The 20,474-nt window shown below is 41.1% G+C and overlaps 2 protein-coding genes across 5 annotated transcripts in view; both read left to right on the forward strand.

Moving 5' to 3' along the window:
* PLS1 (plastin 1) overlaps positions 1 to 6,502 on the forward strand; it is a 45,047-nt gene extending 38,545 nt beyond the window's left edge. Inside the window, exons 14-15 of the mRNA XM_040974905.1 lie at positions 4,504 to 4,628; positions 4,844 to 6,502. Coding sequence (XP_040830839.1) covers positions 4,504 to 4,628; positions 4,844 to 4,979 — 261 coding nt within the window. The 3' untranslated portion in view covers positions 4,980 to 6,502. The remainder of the gene's footprint in view (positions 1 to 4,503; positions 4,629 to 4,843) is intronic.
* Positions 6,503 to 10,719: 4,217 nt separating this feature from the next.
* The window catches only part of TRPC1 (transient receptor potential cation channel subfamily C member 1), an 80,367-nt gene continuing 70,612 nt past the window's right edge, over positions 10,720 to 20,474 (forward strand). For 2 of the 4 annotated variants that reach the window (XM_040974744.1, XM_040974745.1), the window contains exon 1: positions 10,720 to 11,397. In XM_040974744.1, the coding sequence (XP_040830678.1) occupies positions 11,365 to 11,397 (33 nt within the window). In that variant the 5' untranslated portion in view covers positions 10,720 to 11,364. The remainder of the gene's footprint in view (positions 11,398 to 20,474) is intronic. The other 2 variants (XM_040974742.1, XM_040974743.1) reach the window with 1 other exon arrangement.

A 20,474-nucleotide genomic window follows, 5' to 3' on the forward strand; every position in this document is an offset into this window, starting at 1 on the left:
TTATCAAGACTGTGCTATAATTGGAAATGTTAGAAAAGATGAATTTACCCTTTTTAGTTGCAAAGCAATTTTCCCACACCAAGAAGATAGGGAGGTGGTATTCCAACACATAACACTCATCTCAGTTCCCTTCACTGAGTTCCACTTCTGTGCAAAGCACTCTGCACATTGTTTAATTCTCGCAGGGACTCTATGAGCAAAAGATTAAGCGTTAGAGAAGTGAAATAACTTGTCCATTATCACGCACCTTTTACGCAGGTCAGATTTTACATATACGTATATTTACTAGTGGATTAAAAGCCAGGCTTTGGAGTACATGGCCCTGGATTTGACTCTTGGTCCAATCATGTATTAGTTGTATGATCTATTGCTTATTCATGCCCCAAAGAGTCAAGGTTTACCCTGTGTAGGTGCCTTGCTAGTCACTACAACTGTGAAGTGCCCACAAACAGCTCAATATTTAGGGAAGGAGGCAAATTAAGGAAATAGAAATCATTCTATGGGGTATCAACAATCAGCAAATAGGAAGATTCCATGAAGTTTATAGATAATGGGTATTATGAAAAAACAAAGAAACAAAACTACGCATAGATTTCAAAAATTTCCACACCAATGGCAGGCATTGGGTGTAGTGATTAAGATGCATTTTAACACTGACATCCCAGATGGGGCTGTTTGGGTGTAAGTCACAGATCCTGCTCACCCTGAGTGACTCACCCCGAGCCACCACCCACGTGAGAGGCCAGGACTGAGTTCTCGGCTCCAGCCTGCTGCAGCCCTGGCTGTTGAGAGCATCTGGGGAGTAAATCAGTGGGTGCAATCTGCCTGCCTCGCTGTGTGTCTCTGCCTTTCAAATAAAATGAAATTAATCATTTTTTTAAAAACCGTACCAAAATAACTTCTTTTAATTCCATTTTCCGTAAGCTTCTTGAAGTATTCTGTATGTAAATCAGCTAAAGAGTGTATGGCAACACATAGAGGGACGTTTGTTTTACACCAAAGAAATCTCAGCAGTTTACACTGACAGAGCCTGTGTCTGCTGAGGAGACAGAACTTCTGACTCAACACTTGACATCTGCTGACCTTGAACAAGTAATCCACTTCTCTGCGCTTTGGGTTTTCCAGATCTGAAATGGAGATATTAATAACTTCGACCTTCTGGGTTTGTTGTCAGACTTAGTTAACAAATGTAAACCCGTGCACACCTATGAAGGGCTCAGTAATTTGGCATGCTCAGGTGTTGGAGCTGCCAACATATTGAGTGTATCCCAGTGGGGCAGGAGATGGACGAGCTCCTGCCGAATCTTGTAGGGAGCGCTCATGTCCACATCACTGTGTTTATTTTTAAACAGTAAAAGGGAGAGCAATGGAATGGAGTTTATTAAGTAACTGGTATCGCCTCCAAAAAGTTTATGCAGATGTGTATTATGAAAAAAAAAAACTGTATGGATCTCAACAATTTCAAAAGTGTATTTCTTAATTTCATTTTTATAAACTTTTTGAAGTATATTGCAAACGAGGTTAATTAAACTCAAGGTAGGCTCCTTTTAAGATTCTTAATAACTTATTTTTGCTTAAATCATTTATTAAGCAATCATTATTAAAATCAGCTTATTAAGAAAATGGAAAGAACAAGTGATATAAACGCATTTATACAGTAAACGGCTCTCATTGCAACTCCTTCCCCTTTGTAAGTTTTTCACTGACAGTTACATATCAAAGGAGATGAAAGATGAGAGGAATCTGAAATTGTATTCAGCAACTTAAGCTTTTCATTACCACATGGTAAGAACTTTTCCCAGGGTGATTTATAAGAAAATAGGTAGGAAAAAAATATCTTTGTTTTCCAAGTCTAAATGAAGACGTATTTAAAATACTACACAAATTAACCAAAATATTACACTATTGAGCAATTTGTTTTTGAATCATCTTAGAAATGTGTAAAAGGTAAGCTCAGAGCAATTATTTATTCTAGGATGATATATTTATTTTAGAAAGTATAATAGTATAGAGTCACTTAGAAAGCTTACTAAAAATAGATTGCCAGTATTATTCAGATTATCCTACTCATTAAAAGTGGGGCTAAGTTTTTAATAAGCACACAAGTTAGTTTGTATGGAAGTATTCTATAGACGATTGAGGAAACATATAAGAAGCAGAAGGAAAAAATACCCTCCCTTTCTCATGTCCAACAAACCAGTCCAGATAACCAGTACCAGATTAAGGGACCTTACTGTTTTGTTTTTTTAAGATTTATTTACTTTTGTTGGAAAGCCAGATATACATAGAGAGGGAGATACAGAGAGAAAGATCTTCCATCTGCTGGTTCACTTCCTAAGTGGCTGCAGTGGTGGGAGCTGAGCTGAGCTAAAGCCAGGAGCCAGGAGCTTCTGGGTTTCCCACACAGGTGCAGGTTCCCAAGGAGTTGGGCCATACTCCACTGCTTTCGTAGACCACAGGTAGGAAGCTGAATTGAAAGTGGAACAGCCAGGACATGAACTGGTACCCACATGGGATCCAGACAGTTGCATGGTAAGGATTTGGCCACCAGGTCATTGCGCCAGGGCTGGCCTAGTCACCTTCAAATTGTTTCATCAGACATTTACCAAGAACCCAAATTTGGTTAAGAATTGTGCCAGAAGCTTTGACCTTTAGTAATATTCCCAAGAATCTTTTGATATTCTACAGATTAGAAAAGGTACTTGGGACTTCAAGTAACAGAAACCTGATTTAAGATATTTCAGACTAAAAAAAAAAAAAAAAAAAAAAAAAGGAACTGATTACAATGACAGAGATCTAGATATAGAGTAAACTCTGGGATTGGTGAGCCAATTGGTTGAATTTCATTTAGAACGTGGGGTTTTACCCATCTCTTCTTTGCCATCTAACATGTCAGTTTCACCCTAATCTGGCTCCCTTTGGCCCCAGCACGATGGCCTAGTGGCTAAAGTCCTCGCCTTGGACATGCTGGGATCCCATATGGGCGCCGGTTCTAATCCCGACAGCTCCACTTCCCATCCAGCTCCCTGCTTGTGGTCTGGGAAAGCAGTGGAGAATGGCCCAAAGTCTTGGGACCCTACACCCTTGTGGAAACCCGGAAGAGGCTCCTGGCTTCGGATCGGCTCAGCACGGCCATTGCAGTCACTTGGGGAGTGAATCATCAGATGCAAGATCATCCTCTCTGTCTCACCTCCTCTCTGTATATCTGCCTTTCCAATAAAAATAAAATAAATCCTTAAAAAGAAATGTCTGGCTCTCCTCTGGATCACATACAGATAGCAGCTGGTTATGACCGTTTCGTTCTCTCCGTCATTTCCAAGCAGAGAGTTTGTCAGCTTTCCGTAGCTTACATTAAACCCAAATTAAATCATTTGATAATAAGATTATTCTATTAGACTTGGACTACTGTTCCAAGCCTGTTTTTGATTATGGCTTTCCTAAAGAGGTTTTTTTTTAAGACACTTAGTTTCCAGATATCTTATTTCCATGAAATGTTATGGGAGAGATAAATTGTTTATTTTATTAGGCACTACACATGTATATATGTACATATACACTATATATATATATATAGTATGTATTATATATATATATATATATATATAATTGATAAAGTTGTCACCTGGCCTCCATTGAGAGTAGAGGTTAGAACAATTCAGTTGCACTCCTGGAGCTGTGAATGAGATGTTTTCTTTAAAGCCCATGTCCAAGTGACAGAGGTATAGATACAAAGCAAAATTAAAATTCTCTTAGGATAGGAAAAGAAGTAAGCAATGAGAAAAATCTAAGTACTGTGGTTATAATTCCGGTGGAAAAAGATCAGGAGAGGAATATTATTCCAGTATTGGTAGGTTGCAAAACTAATTCAGGTACGGAGTTCTGACTGCAGTGTTGTATCCATTAACTTTTAGTTATCCATTGTTAGCTGGCCATGTAGCTTCAAGATGCAAAAACCTTTGGGTATTAGATTGTCTTTGTTTAGATACTGATTCTGTACTTAATTGGTTGTGTTAGCTCATTTGAGCTTTATTGTTAGGATTTGGGGGTTAAAATGATACTTAAGTAAGCCAAAACATGTCAAGTAACAATGCATTTGTAAACAGTAGTTCCCTTTCACTATTGCCTTTTTTTTTCCCTGAAAAAATATTAAGTGCAAGTTAGGAATTAAAGGTCTAAGAAATATTACTAAAATATGTAAAATTGATCTCCTATTCCCTTTCAAAAGTTGCTTAGTTTTTACAGAATGGATACAATAGTTAGCACACTTAGCGACTGTCATATTGACAAACTTTCTTCAGGTACGGTGACAACTCTACACTATAATTTGTATAGAGATAGAAGGAAAAGCAGATTTTAAATGATATGTCATGTGTGCTGGTTGTAGAACAGTTGAATAGTAGGAGCAATAAAAGCAGAGAGGTTATTCTCAATTTTACAACCATAACCAGAGGAATCTGATAATGAAAGGTATTTATGAGCGTTCACCTCTTCTTTATTTTCTAGGATAAATCCATTAGCACAAGTTTACCTGTACTAGACTTAATAGATGCCATTGCACCCAATGCAGTCCGTCAAGAAATGATCAAACGAGAAAACCTGTCTGATGAGGACAAGCTGAACAATGCTAAGTACGGCTTGATGGTTTATCTTGTAACACACATGGGCTTTAAAAGTATAATTTAAAATTTATACTTCTATGTCCAGCTTATATGAGGAATAGGATGTAAATTTGCAGACATAACCTTTGGGTGAAGTTAATCTTATCTAAGTATTTCATTTATAAATACTAAATGGGAACACAGTAGATGACAATTACCAAGATTTTTTTTTTTATCTTTTCAAGATATGCCATCTCAGTTGCCCGCAAGATTGGTGCCCGGATATACGCATTACCTGATGACCTCGTAGAAGTAAAACCAAAGATGGTTATGACGGTGTTCGCGTGCTTAATGGGAAGAGGACTGAACAGAATAAAATAATGAAACAAAAGATATGATTTTCTGCCACATTAAATGTATTGAATGCCTCACAGTTTACAGAATTCTGGAATGTAGTGGGCATAAAATCAGAGATTATTTGTATGTCTGAAATAGTTATAGACTCATTAATGAATCCATTGTCCTGTTCATAGTAGTTATAATTAGTCAGCCTTTTTGGATAAAGTAATTATTTTACCAATCAAGATTGATCATAGAGTATGTTCACCACAAATGATATTTCATGATTGAAATCATCTGTTTCTGGAAAGTCTCATTTAAACAAGACTGATTCATTACTTTTCATGGTTCAAAAAAGAACAATACAGAAGTTTCTGTAGGTTCTGCTGTGAAATGTGTTTTGATTTTTTTTTTTGGTGTGATATTTAATTTTGATGTTGAATGTATCTACTCACAATCCAGTTTAATCCTTCCAGTTTCTTCTTCTAACTATGTAAAGTGAACCTTAACTTTCTGTATTTTCTATATTGCCTAAAACTTTAAAGGGACAAGTACTGTTCGTTAACATTAAGCTTTTTACATATATGACAACTAATTCTTAAGCCCCAACGTCCACTCTCTAGCCTGGTAAGACAGCTTTATCTATGACATACATTATGTACTATATGTTGTTAGGATGTTATATATTCCATATATAATTTTGCACCTGATTTTCTGAAGTATCCCTAAATGGTATGTATAAACCATTAAGTATTTATTTTGCCCCCATGAAATGTGTGACACCTTTCAATTTGTGGATACATGGTATATAAATATTTCTTTTAAATACTCATTTTGAATACACATGTGTTTTTCAATAGACTCTTTTCAAATACCTGTAGCCAAACATTGGTTAAAACATCTTTAGGCAAGCTGACATGACCCTGTTAGTCTCATGCTATAATTGCTAGTTTACATCTGTACTGAAACAAACCCTCTATAATTTATAATATGTTCACTGAATATCTGTAGGAGAAAGTAAAAAATACTCAACAAAGAACATTTTCACAGCATCCTATACACTGGCAGCGTTTGGTTAACACTGTGTTAGACCTGTGTTTGAGTTTTAGCAGCGGTCCAGTTCTACTGTTCATAGTTTAAGCTGGCTATCCGTTTCCTCCCTCTTGCATTGTTAGTGCCAGTGAGCAATACTGCTACGCAACAAAAAGCCTGTGACTTTATCGCAATGTGAGTGAATGGCTTAAACCCCCTTCTACTATTGATTCAGACATACATGTTGGTAAGAGTGAGACTCTCCAAGTGTTTAGAATAGGATCTTTTTAAAATGAAATGACCAATGGGTGGAAAGTTCAAATGTATCCTTCTGGAGATTTCCTTCCCTTTTAGGTTTTGATGATTGTTTTCTTGTATGATGATTAAGATACATTCTTGCTCTTTTGTGATATTATTTAAATCATGCCCCCTTTGATTTTTCACCATTATATTTGCTAAACTGATTAACATGAAATTTGGCACTTTAGGATATTCTTTCCCTCACAATATATGTTTAATAAAAATGCTGTGTATGTAGAAATGCGTCAGTATTTATTTTGTTTAAATAAAATTGTATAGCCTTGAAATTTAGCCCAATAAATAATTTTTTTTCAGTAAAGAACACCACTCCTAAATGAATCAGTGAGACAAAAAAGCATCATTAGATAACTTTCCAAGGTAGTGATAGTTCTTTTGTTCTTTTTTCTTTTTGTCTTCTGTACTTTTCCTTCCTTCTTTCTTTTTATCTTTCAGTTTTTTTTAAAGATTTATTAATTCACTGTGTAAGTCAGAGATACAGAGACAGGGAGAGACAAAGAGAAAAAACCTTCCATTTGCTGATTCACTCTCCAAATGGGACACACAATTGGCCAGAGCTGGACCAGGCTGAAACCAGGAGCCAGGAGCTGCACACAGGTCTCCTGCACAGGTGGCAGGAGCCCAACCATTTGGGCATCATCTGCTGGTTTCCTGGGAGCATTAGCAGAGAGCTGGGGCAGAAGCAGAGTAGCCAGTACTCGAACTAGAATCTGATGGGATGCTGGCCCCTCAAGCAGAGGCTTGCCCTTCTGCCACACAACATCAGTCCCTCTCTTTTCCCCTAATATGAGGAATTTTATTGTAAACCGACTGCATGATTTTTGTAAATTTAGTTTTTGTTGATATAGAGTGAATCAAGCAGTACATTAACATGAACTTATTGGTGCCATAATCTATGTATAACCCCATATTAGATCCTGGAAGATTTCAACTGAGAAAAATACAAAGTGTTGGGGCCAGCTTGGTGGCACAACAAGCTAATCCTCTTCCCTGTGGTGCCAGGATCCCATGTGGTTGCCAGCTCATGTCTGGGCTGCTCCATTTGCAATCCATATGGCCTGGGAAAGCAGCGGAGGATGCCCTGCTCTCCAGTGGGAGACCCAGAAGAAGTTCCTGACTCCTGGATTCTGATCAATTCAGCTCTAGCCACTGTGGCCATTTGGGGAGTGAACCAGTGGATGGAAGACCTCTCTCCTTCTCTCGCTCTCTGTATACTTTGCCTTCCAAATAAAAATAAGTAAATCTTTGAAAAATGAAAATTAAAAACCAGAGTCTTCTTGACTTGGTATTCTAGTGAAATAAATAGGAATTTTAGATAGTGATAAGGCAGAAGCAATGACAAGGTAATGTGATCCAGACTGACTTGGACGGTAGGATGGAGGTTCATCTTGGTTATTAGGGAGATCTGAGTGTTCAGCAAGAGAGCAAGTGCAAAGATCTGAGGTAGGAAATGTCTTGCAAGCACCATAGAAAGCAATTGGGCAAATGTAGCCTGCAAGTAATGAGGGAGAAGTGGAACCAAGGCTGTAGCAGATTAGTAATTGTACCTGCACTGTCAGCCTGCGCTTGTTTCTGTTGCAACACTGTCTCCGAGGGGGCCAGATCACAAGAAACAAGGAACGGGCACAGCCCCACTAAATCAGCTTGACCATGATCATGTATATTGCCTGCCTGAGGAAGATGGATCATTCTGTTCCCCCATTACACAGCCTTGACATCGCTGTTACCCAGCTATAATAGAAAAGGACGGGGAGAAAACCATACTTTCTCCTGATTTTTTAAAAAAGATTATTTTGGGGGCTGAGATTGTGGTGTAGCAAGTTAAGCCAATGCTTGCAGCACTTGTATCCCAGATGGACACCGGTTTGAGTCCCACCTGCCCCACTTCTAATCCACCTTCTGGCTAATGCACCTGAAAAAGCAATAGAAGGTGGCCCAAGGGCTTGGAACCATGTGGGAGAACCAGAGGAAGCTCCTGGCTCCAGGCTTTAGCCCGACACAGCCCCAGACATTGGGACTATTTCTTGAATGAAGCAGCAATGGAAAACCTTTTGCTCTGTTTTTGAAAGGCAGAATTACGGAGTGAGAGAGAGAGAGAGAGAGAGAGAGAGAGAGAGAGAGAGTGAGAGAGATTGCATCCACTGATTCACTGTGCCAGGCTGAAGTCAGGAGAATAGAGTTTCTTCTGGGTTTCCCGTGTGGGCAGGTGTCCAAGCATGGACCTTCCTCCGCTGCTTTGCCAGCTGCATTAGCAGGAAGCTAGATCAGAAGCAGGATCTTGAACCAGCACCCATGTGGGATGCCAGTGTCTCAAGCAGCAGTTAACATGCTATGCTACAATGCCAGCCTCCACTGTCTCCTTTACTTTCCCTAAGAAAACAGTTTTGCTCTGGGCAATTCTACTTGAGGTGGAATATTTAGCAACATCCCTTGCAAACAGACTCCTTGGGTCTAGCAAGTGGGAGAGGGTCTGCTGATGTAAATATGGTCTGTCTTACCTGTTGCAGTAGATCTAAATCTGAATTTTTTTCTGTCTGGAGTGGTTAGTGCTCATCTATACCTGCTTTGTGTAAATTGCTTTGAATACTGTGTTGCTTTGAATCTTGCATATCATTGTTCATTGTAACTCTACCATCAGTCTCCATATCACATTTTCAAAATACATCTATAGATCCTATAGATGCTGTTCAAATACTCTTCTTAAATGATCAGACAGGCCGGGGGAAGGCTTTCCAATACCCAAGATGATCTGAAAGGATTTCTTAAGAACAGGGGCACTGGCAGCACTGCTTCACTGTGAAGTAAACACAGTCTCCAAAGGCTTTGGATTATCTCCTAGGATTATCTGCTCAGGTGGCTCACAATCCAGTCCCTGTCTGTGCGAGAATCTTCTAGATAAAGCGTCATCCAAGCTCGGCAGCTCGAAATGGTTTCAGATGGAGAAGCAGTAGTTACATTTCTCTTTCCCTCTGTCTCTGAATACAGCATCGATATCTATTTTACAGTCAGAGTTCTGAGCCATCTGAATTTTGGGCCTCAGTCACTGAACTTACGGATGAGTCAGAGTTTCTCTGTTGCTGAAACAACATTTTGTTGTCTTACGAAGGGTGGAAGCAGACATGTGTAAACAAATGCATACCTTCATTCTCTGTTTCTGCCTTTCAAAGTTACAATAAGCAAGTTTGTCATTCCACTGGGTACACAGAGTTGGGCCTGTATGATGCTACTTCAAAAAATACATGGAAAATGATGAATGTTGGTGCAAAAAATATCTTGAGATTTGTGCATAGTTTTTCATGCTACATGTTTCCCTAGACTTCAGGTTTCTCTGCATCATAACCGTTAAAAAAATGTATTTTACTTGAGAGTCAGAGTTAAAGAGAGAGGGATCCTCTGTTCCCTGCTTTACTCCCCAAAAGGTCCCAATGCTAGTGCTGGGCTTATTTGTAGCAAGGATCCAACTGCTTCTTCCGGGTTTCCCACATCTGTGCAGACCATCCTGCAAGTGCTGTCTCAGCGCATTACCAGAGAGCTGGATGGGAGGAGGAGCAGCCAAATGAGGATTAGCCAACTGAACCATCGCGCCTGCCACTGCTTTAAATCTTTAACTAAAAGCTTCACTTGAAAAATAAGTTATTCCAAGAAGCAGCAAGTTAGAGAACTTCAATCAGCTCCTTAAATAACAGATCTATCGTTCAAAGTCCGATTTATTATAAAAGTTACGATAAATCACTGTGGAGAATAGGTCCTGAAAGGGGTCTATGCTGTTACCTTTGAAATGCAAGCAAATAAACAAATGCGTGACACAGAACTGGAATGCCCTTGTTGGAGGGGGAAGGAGTTGTTTAAACAAACAGCCTTTAGAACTGAGAACAGACTGCCCCAGAATTGGCTTTGACTGATCGATTTTGACCAAACGTCAGGTCGGCGGAGCCTCCATTAACATAGTGCTGTATGCAAGGCGGCGGGGAATTTACTTCAAATGTCCCCTGGGTCCAGCGCCGCACCGAGTCCTCTGCAGCCCGAAGCTTCCGAGCCCAAGCCGTCTAGGGAGGAGCGTGGGTGGGTGGTGCGTCCCTGAGCCACTCCTCAGCGCAAGTCCCGCCCCTCCCGGGCCCCGCCCACGTCCCGCCCCATCCTCGCCAAGGCTCCTCCGCAGCCCGACGCCCCGCCCCGGCCCCCGCCCACATCCCGACTCCGCCCCCGCCCCGGCTCCATCCTCGCCAAGGCTCCGCCGCAGCCCGACGCCCCGCCCCGCCCAGGCCCCGCCCACACCCCGACTACGGCCCCGCCCCCGCCCCATCCTCGCCAAGGCTCCGCTGCAGCCCGACGCCCCGCCCCACCCAGGCCCCACCCACACCCCGACTCCGCCCTGGTCCGGCCCCGCCCCCTCCGTCAACTCCCGCCCACGCCACAGGCCCCGCCCCGATGGCGTAGCTACAGCCGAGTAGATGATGACGTGAGAGTCGCGAACATCTCCGGGCGCAGCTGAGCCGGCGGTTCCCACAGCCTTGGAACCCGGCGCGCTCAGCAGCGCCGCTCGGAGCGCTTCTCTGACGGATCTCTCGTCCTCCTCCCGGCCGGGCCGCCCCCTGTGCGGCCCCTGCGGCTCCTGGCACGGCCCCGCGCTCGGCTGCCGCCCTGGCGCGCTCCAGTCTGTCGTCCCCGGACGGGCGCGGACCGGCTCGGCCCGGGCGCCGGCGGCTGGGGAGGGGGCGCTGGCCCCGGGGCCGCGCATGCGCTGCCACCAACCTGGGGCTGTCCGTGGAGGGCGAGTGCTGGCTGCGAGGGGACGCGGCGCCCTTCGGGGCCAACGGGCCGCATGCGGAGGCGGCCTTGGGAACGACCCACCCGTTTTCCAGCCCTGGGGCGGGGTTGGGGTCGGGGTCGGGGCTGGCAGGGGCCCCGCCCCCGTCTCCGGGCCTGCCCCCTTCATGGGCCGCGATGATGGCGGCCCTGTACCCGACCACGGACCTCTCGGGCGCCTCCTCCCTGCCTTCCTCCCCATCCTCTTCGTCGCCCAACGAGGTGATGGCGCTGAAGGATGTGCGGGAGGTGAAGGAGGAGAACACCCTGAATGAGAAGCTTTTCTTGCTGGCGTGCGACAAGGGTGAGAGTTAGGCCCCTTTCTCCGCCTCTGGACGCCCCCCGTCCTCCACACCCTTGGGTCTCTCCTCGACTTACTGCGAGCAGCTCCTGCACCCCGGGAGCTGGCAGCTTGGGGGTGCGCGCTTGCAGCGCGGCTCCTGGGGCGGCGGCCTTGGCCGAGGCTTCCCTCCACAGGGACCCCGGAGTTTCAGGCGCGCACCTCTTACAGCCTGAACGACCTGTTTTACTTGCCCTGGTCCCAGTTCTCTCGGGTGCCAAGGGCCTGGTTTGGGACCGTGAAGTCCCAACAACCCATGACCTTGTCGTTAATTCCTTATATTTATAGACTGTAACCTGGCTTTGGTTTTCTTTAAAAAAGAAACACAGAAACCCCACGTTTCTTGTGTAATTAACTTAAGCTTCCCGCTGTGTCATCCGGTGACTTTAGCCCAAGTGAGATGCATGTTGAAAAAGAAGTGGAAAAATCCTGCTTTAGATCTCAAAACTTTTTTCCAAACTTCGAGAACAGCCTTGACTATTAGTGGTTTTTTTTTTTTTAATTGGAGAACGAAGCTTTTTGCATCACATTCTTTGGGAGATAAAGAGTGAAAAATAATTGTATGGCAAAAAGATGTGAAATTTCCTTTTAAAAGTGTGTTAGTGCAGCCTTTTAAAAGCTACGTTAAAGTATTTTAATACAAGTATACTTTCAAGTGATGCATATAGTAAAAACAATAGGAAACCGATTGCCTTAAGACTTAATTTTCTACGTGAAAAGGAAAAAGGCACCGAAAATCTTTGGTGCCAAAATCTGTATGGTTTGTGAGATAGTAGCCATGTTCACTTAGGAAAACTTAGAACCCGGCAAACTTTCAAGATATAGACAGAAAAGACCGCTTTTGCCCCCTAGAAAAATTACTGAGTATTTTTTGTTCTGTGTTTATAAGTTTTTAATGAATGGTAGCTTCCCTCTACCCTTACTGCTTTTGAAATAAGATTTTATTTGTGTGAAATTTTGAAGACACATTGACATTTTAACCAGGTTCCTCTTTGTCCGTTGTCAAGCCACTTTGATGTTCTTACATAATAATATTAAATAATAGTAGGAAAGTCCACTGCAGGCACAATTTTGAGAAGTCTGCGAAATGTGAAGAAACGACATATCTCTGATGTTACAAGAATTAGGACCTGTAGGCTATGTAAAAATGATTTGATGTTGCAGGAGTGACTGCTGTGAGTTCTCTCAGAAATTCTGGAAGGTGAAGGGGAAAGACTGTTGTGTTAGACCAGGGGGCTACTCGTCTACCTCTCCTTCCCTCCGCTATGATTATTTTAGCTTAAACGAAGTATGTCAAGAAAGGGAGTGTGATATTTCTGTCCAACTGAACAGAATGCTGTTACAATGGAATATGTTCAGAGTATGTATTTGTACGTGTACATAGAACTATGGCATGACACAGATCCAACTGGAACTTTAATGGGTGATACTTTTGTATCCTGTCTGTGGTTCCACTTCAAGTGGCCAGATTTTTTTTTTTTCCTTAACTTCCTATTTTATAGTATCATTAAGCTCTTTGGAGAGATTTGACTTTTAGACTTGGAAATGACTTTCATTTTCCTCTATAAAAGATGACATTTTTAAAAATAAATGAGATGGGTATTTTGTATGTTTCAAGTAAATTGAAACAAGTTCTTTTGTTAAATTGGGAAAAGTAGCATCTTATATATTTCTGACATACTTACAGTGTAAATATATAATTAAAAATAAATCTTAAGAGATTTTTTGTTTCCTTTTTGGTATTAACTGGATACTGCTTAATCTTTGTAGTATTACCTAGAGGACCATACAAGTAAAAGATTTCTTGAGGTGGGTAGCACTGCCTGTATTACATAGGAGCCTTCATTCGATCAGGTGGCATGTATTTACTGAGACAGCTGCTGGAGTTAGAGTGCTCATGTTCTATAGATGTTCTCATGTAATCTTTCAGTTCATTTTTTTTCTGTCAGTCAATCATTTACCTCCACTGTTCTATCAATTTGATCATGACAAATAATAGAAATTCATTTGTGTTAGAAAATACACATCTGTGCTTATACTTTTTATTGGGAAATGAAACTTATTTTCTGGGTAGAATTGGTCATTGAGTGACAGGGAAAAAGAGAGATCTTTTATCCCGTGGCTCATTCCCGAAGTTTCTGCAACTCCTTGTGGGTACCCCGTGTGGGTGGCAAGGACCCAGAACTTCCCAAGTGTGTTAGCAGGAAGCTGCATTGCAAGCAGAGTTGCACTTTAAGTGATGACTTAATATGCTGTATCCCCATGGCTGTCCCCAAACTTTGATTTTTCTTAAATTTATCTGGCAAAGGCACAAAGCACACATGGTAGAGACTGTGATGTTCTAGAATATCTCCTCTTTTGCATTTAGCAGTATTATTCTGTACATGCCAAGTGTTGAGTATGTGGTCCACTTGCAGAGATTTTAGGAATTCCTGAAACAAACTGTGATTATGTTTATGTTAATAGACGGGGTGGCCCTCTAACAGCTATGTTATAGATTGAGGAGTAAACAAAAATGTGAGAAAGACAACAAAACTTAGGCCTTGCAATAACCGGCTTTCAAGCAGTTGCTGACCTAAGTAGCAGACACTTGGATAGTAATGGCTGTTAGTGACTTTTGCAGTGGGTAAGGATAATCTCAAGGGTGACACTAGATCCTTTGTATATAAAGTTTGGAAGAAAAATTTTGAGCTTCTAGTGTTAAAAACTGAAATACAGTGATCTTTCGTCCCAATGAAATGCTACTCATATTCTTTTTTTAATTATTTCATTTTGAAAGGCAGGCAGAAGACAGAGAATGAAAGAGAGAAAGAGAAACAGAACAAACTCTTTTCCATCTGCTGGTTAAAATACCCCAGTGCCTGCTCCAGCCAGGGCTGACTGAGTCGGGCTGATGCTGTGAGCCTGGCACTCAAGCTGCGTCTCTCCATGTGTGTGCTGGCAGAATCTGAGTCCCACTTCATGGTCTTCTGCCTGCCAGGGTATGCACTAGTGGAAGCTGGCACTTGGGGCCGTAGGCATCCTAAGAACCAGCTGTTTCACCAAATGTCCACCCTTCCTATTGTTTGGACACAAAATTCTGTAATTCATAAGTAAGGTTAACAGAAACAAGAGCTGGGTGTAAATGTGTTGTCTCATTAACTATTAAGAAATGATTCTTGCCTCTGCTGTTTCTTCCCTCTTTGACTTTGTGTGATGTTGAGCCTCTTACTCGTGTTGGTATCCTGAAGCCATGCTGACCGGAGGAAGGGTGGTTAGGAGTATTATGTTTATTTATGAAGCACCTAAACTAACTATGCTTCATGTGATTTTTCTCTTTCAAAGTAACTGTTGGGGTTCACTTTGCATGTATATTTATGAGCACAAACCTGCATAAGCTCTTTGATTTGCTGATGATCAGTAAACAGTTCTTCTGTAGAACAATATTCTACACAGGAGAATGTGTATGTCTGCCTACTCCCCGTGCAGAACATTTATGAGTCTAGTCAGCAGCTCTTGCTTGACATTTAAACACTGGATCTGAAGAGAGGGATGCGGCAGGTAGGGTTTGACCTTTGACTTCAGTATCCTTTGTCTACTTTGTGATATGATTGGCTGCATTGTAGGGAAGGATGCTTGGATGACTGAAGTCCTACACAAGCTGTCTCTATCATTGGGTTCAATATACTTTTAAAATGTAAAACATTCCTGAAAGAAGTAATATCTAACTGCTGTTTTATTAGCACCTTAATGTATGGGGTTGGAGAAGATGGTACTGGGAAGAGAAAAGTACAGAGTGCTGGATGTTGCTGAAGACTTTTATGTTGGCAGGGCACGTGGTGTAGAGATGGTTGCTGCAGGCAGCATGCTGTGGGCATTTCATAAGGTGTCATTAGGTAGGACACTAAAGTACTTAGGACAAGAAAGCTGTTTTAATCCCCAGTTTTAAAGCATATTGGTTGAGATATGTTGCTGGAGGGAATGACTCATAGATATTTTCACAAAAGACTCTTAGTGGCCAATATTACAGACATCATTTCAGTGATTACATTGAACAGCCAGTTACCTCAGAGTTCTGGAATATTGGCATTTCCTTGTAATGATTCCACATTTTTTCCTTCAGGTTACATTTATTTTGTTGCTCTTTTCTACAGGTGGACAAGTGTTCTTTCAAGTCTTTTTGTACTGAAGGGGCCAAGTTGAGTTGCTGTGTTTAAGATGGCATGAAGTACAGAGCCTGAATTTTACTGACCCTGTTCAGAGCCTATTTGTGACCCCTGTATAAGAGAGTGAAGTATTTAGAAATGTAAGATTGGAATAGGGAATAGAGTCCGTTGTGACCTGAATTCAGTTTGAGGAGAGGAAGAGAATGAGGAAGTAGAGAAAGGGTGTGTGAGGGGGTAGTCTGCATAGTCAGGAGTATCAAACTAGAAAAAGATCAGAAATGAGAAAGTGGGTCCATGAGAAATCCACTTGTGGTTTTGCTAGCTGGTTCAAGTAGAGGCTGGGCTTCTACCCTCTCGCACAAGTGGAGAGACAAGGACCTGGTCTTCAGGTGCTGGCTGGAACAGACAATAAAATCACTGTGTAAGCCTTGAATTTTCTCAGGCAGGGGCTGCGGTCAGCCTGGGCATGTGGCCTCGAATGGTCTGAAAGCAGGTGTGTTGTTCATACTCAAGGATGAAGCACAATGGAGACAGTTCCAAGGCGGCTGACTAGAGTTTGCTTGGAGTCGAGTATCTTTGGTGGTGCCTATGTCAGTGGAGATGTTACTGCATAGTGTGTGAGAGAGAAGCCAGTGGCTTGAGCCTGCAGTTGTGGTGTACAAGGAGGTGTGGGAGATGATTTGAAGAGGCCGCTGAGAAAACTTCATGTTGAATTGATATAATCCTCATGGAATTGGTTGGAAAAGGTGTTGTTTTTTTCCCCTTCACCAAAAGGAGACAATCATTTAGCTGAAAAAGAAAAAAAAAGTCCAGATAATGTTACGTATTCTTGTGGATGCTGTAATTTAAAGGAAAAGTTGTATGTGTGTAATTCTTAAAAGTAACAGCATAAAATGGAAAACGTTTATACATTTGCCTGGCATGCATAGACATTTTGAAACTAATCCTTACTTTATAAGTAGCTTTTTGCTACCTATTTTGATTTTTTTTTTACATATTCACTTATCCTAAAGATTAAGATTGTTATGTTCTCTTTGATTGTAGTACATTATCTGAAATGACTTGCTAATGTAAGTTTCAGTGGGATGCTTAGCAACCGCTGTAGCTTTCCTATAATGTTTGTGGCTTTAGCACATTCATTTGCATGAATGTGTTGGCTGAGGCAGGATTGAGCTTTCTATTTTTAGGGATTAGGTTTTTGTATTTGGTTTGCTTTTTAAAGGTCTTTTTTTTTTTTCCCCACTTCTGCTTGTACAACTCCCTGACTACAGTGAAAATAGTCAAAACTTTAAAAATGGTGTACCTGATTGTTGCAGTGCGCTTAGCAATTTCAGCTTTTAAAATATGTGACAGTAATTTTTATTTCCTTTACCTGAAATTCTTAGAATTTTACAGCAGTATATTTGTGTAGCTCTTTAACTTTAAAGAAGACTGCTAGATAACCTAGAAACTTTGCTTTAAAACACCTAAAACTAAGAGCTAACATATAGCAAATAACTGTTCAAATGAGCATCTGAACTTTCAAAAGGAGGGAGAACACTTGGATCCAAAGGGAAGAAAAGCTTAAGGAAGCTTTTTGTGTGTGCTGACACTGTGGCCACACCGTGAGTGAATGGGAGTTTGGGCATTGTAAGAACTTGGAATTTTGCTCCCCATAAAGAAACAGGTTAATAAGGCCTTTAGTCTCCATGAAATGGAGATTTGAAGCCAATATGTAAGCATGTAACAAAGATCCTTAAAGGGCTTGACTTTCAGCAAAGGAGTAGATGAGAAGAAAAGACTCACTAGCAAGAAAAAGGCTTCAGAAGATCTTTTGCGTGTGTGTGTTCGTTCTAAAAGATTGATTTATTTTTTTATTGGAAAGGCAGATTTCCAGAGAGAAAGAGAGACACAGATCTTCCATATGCTGGTTCACTCCCCTAGAAGCTACAATGGCTAGAGTCAAGTCATTCCAAAAGCTAGGAACCAGAAGCTTTTTCCCACGAGGTCTCCAATGTGGATGCAGGGACCCAAGGCTTTGGGCCATCCTCTACTGCTTTTCCAGGGAGCTGGATGGCAAGTGGAGCAGCCAGGACACGAACCATCACCCAAATAGGATCCTGGAACTTGCACAGGGAGGATTTAGCCACTGAGCCATTGGACCAGGCTCCAAAGAAGCTTGTTTTACTTTGAACATTGTGATAGAATTAAAACTAAGAGTCCCTTGATAATATGTTTTTGACTTTTTTAGTTATTTATTTGAATGGCAGAGTTGCACAAAGAGAGGAACAGAGAGAATGAGATTCTGTCTGCTGGTTCACTCCCCAGATAACCACCACAATGGGCTAGGCAAGGCTAAAGCCAGAATCCTGGAACTTCATCTCTGTCTTCCATTTGGATGACAAGGATGCACTCCCTTGGGCCATCTTCTGCTGCTTTCCCAGGTTCAGCAGCAGGGAGCTGGATGGAAAGCAGAGCAGTTGGAACTTGAACCGGTGCCATGAGAATCCTGATGTTACAGATGGTGCCTTAAGTTGCTGTGCCACAGCACAGGCCCCTTGTGTCGGCTCAAGGGAACACAAATAACATAATCTGGGAATCAAAAGAACATGATCTGCAGATTAATTAATTACCATATAGAGACCATGAAATAATCAGTTTTAAGTGACCAAGATCTTAAAATATGAAATGAAAATAATAAAAAAAAAGATTGGGAAGGAATCCAATAAAATATATAAAATTATAGAATCAGTATAAATCTTATAAATCAGCGAATGAATGATTTAGCAGCACTAGGAAAAATAAGTGATTAGAACTAAATTCTGAAGAAATTACCCTGAGTGTAGGAAAGAGAAAGGAATATTAAAAAATCTTTAGAGACATGAAAGTTGAAATGAGAAGTTCTAACAAAATTGCCAAATAAAAGTTTCAGTAGGGGAAAAAGTATATAGAGATGAAGCAATATTGGCTGAAAATATTTTGAATTAATTTAGAATTAATGAAGACAGTCCTTACGTAGACATGTCTTGACTATAAACAATGCTGTTGAGTCACCGAGATAGGCCCCCTTGTAATTAGGGGTTATATGTTATTTCCCAGGAAAGTGATCAACTTTTCCCTGGTCTTTAGCTTTGCTCATTGTCGATTCAACTGGTAACTGAGAACATTATCTGTGGAGTATCTGAGAAGCATTGGTGTCTGAAAATTAGTATTCTATGGGGAAAATATTTTGTTATGATTAGCTTTTTTAAACTAAGGAAGCCTTTGTAGAAAACAGTGTGGAGACTTCAAAATGATCCAGCAATTCCTCTACTATGTAGATTCTGAAAACACATGAATCCATTGTATCAAAGAGGTAACTCCACCGTCAATAGTAATGTTGTTCACAAGTAGCCAAAATTTGGAGTCAGTGGATTATTAGATGACTGAATAAAGGAAAAGTGGATGTATACATTATATATTCAGCTGTATTATTTAGTGGAAGATTATTCAACTATAGCAAGACTGAAATGTTGCAGTTTGGAGCAACTGGAGGATAACATGCTGAGTGAAATAAGCCAGACACAGAAAAGACGAAATTGCAAGTTCTTAATTATATGTGGGAGCTAAAATTAAGAAAAAAGAAATTCCCGTGTACCTCAGTACTGCTGCAAATATAGTTTTATGATACTTTGTTTTAGGAAAAAAACTTAAGAGGATATTTGGAACATCAAAGTATAAAGAAGGTCTAAGGGAAAACTATGATGTGCTCCAGATTTTCAGCAAAAATGCTTCATATGATTACTATTTTGAGTAAAAATCCAGACTCAGACTTTGTAAATGCAATTTACCTCCATAAAATTATATTTGGTGACTGGCTCTGTAGCACAGCATCCCAAATGGGTGCCAGTTTGAGTCTGGGCTACTTCACTTCTGATCCAGCTCCCTACTGGTATGCCTGGGAAGGCAGCAGAGGATAGCCCAACTGCATGGGCTTCTGCATCTGTGTGGACAACCCCAGAGGAAACTCCTGGCTCTTGCTGCAGACCAGCTGAGCTCAGGCCATTGCAGCCTTCTGGGAATGCAGTAGTGCTTGGAGGATCTTTATCTCTCCTCGTTGCCCTCTATAAAATTTTCAAATAAATAATAAATCTTTGAAAATAATAAGATTGCATTTGCAGGGAGAAGTACAATACTCACCAGAGGCTAGCACCACCTTATCCTAGTTCCTAAATCACAATTCTTCATACGCAAGTGCAGACTAAGACCCATTTGAGTAACCCCCATGTGTTCCTCAAGGAAAGGGAGGCTATCTTTCATTGCACAGGGACCTTGTAGCCCAAGGCTGGCAAGTTTCAGAAGGTTCCTGGGGAGAAAAGACAAGTTGACACAGGATCAATGACACGTGTCTGTAATAGGTCATAATATTTGTGTTTATAAAGGAGTCTTGAGGTCTTGAGCTTTGCACAAGGTACTAAAACACTGAAAAATCTGAAAAAGTCTATTGTTAGGAAAATTGGTCACTTACTTTAAAATGTTTGAGAGCTATCAGGCCATAGGTTAAAAATAATAGCAAATTTATTTAAAATTTTAATAACATTTCTCACCATTTAAAAATTCATCTAGTCTTGTTTAGTAGCATAAACTCATTTCTTTTTCCATCAAATTTCCATTCTGATTGTTTTTGCCTGTTTCTTACTCATAGTCTTCTAAGGATCAGTTTTATATCCAAGTCACTTAAAACAGTTTATTCATCTTGTGTTTGAACTTGGTTTCTTTTTCTGTTTAATTAGCATTTTTCTTTTGAATTATTCCTCATTCTAGCACCATCTGGTTAGCAAATAAATATAGTGTGCCCTTGATGAAAGTGATTTCTGCCATAGTTATCCTCATTTGCCCATATGGGCACCTGCTTTGTGGTAGGGTACAGCTTTAGGA

This window comes from Ochotona curzoniae, unplaced genomic scaffold (assembly GCF_017591425.1).
Source record: "Ochotona curzoniae isolate NIBS_2020 unplaced genomic scaffold, NIBS_Ocur_1.0 contig_2599, whole genome shotgun sequence".
NCBI classification, from domain to species: Eukaryota; Metazoa; Chordata; class Mammalia; order Lagomorpha; family Ochotonidae; genus Ochotona; species Ochotona curzoniae.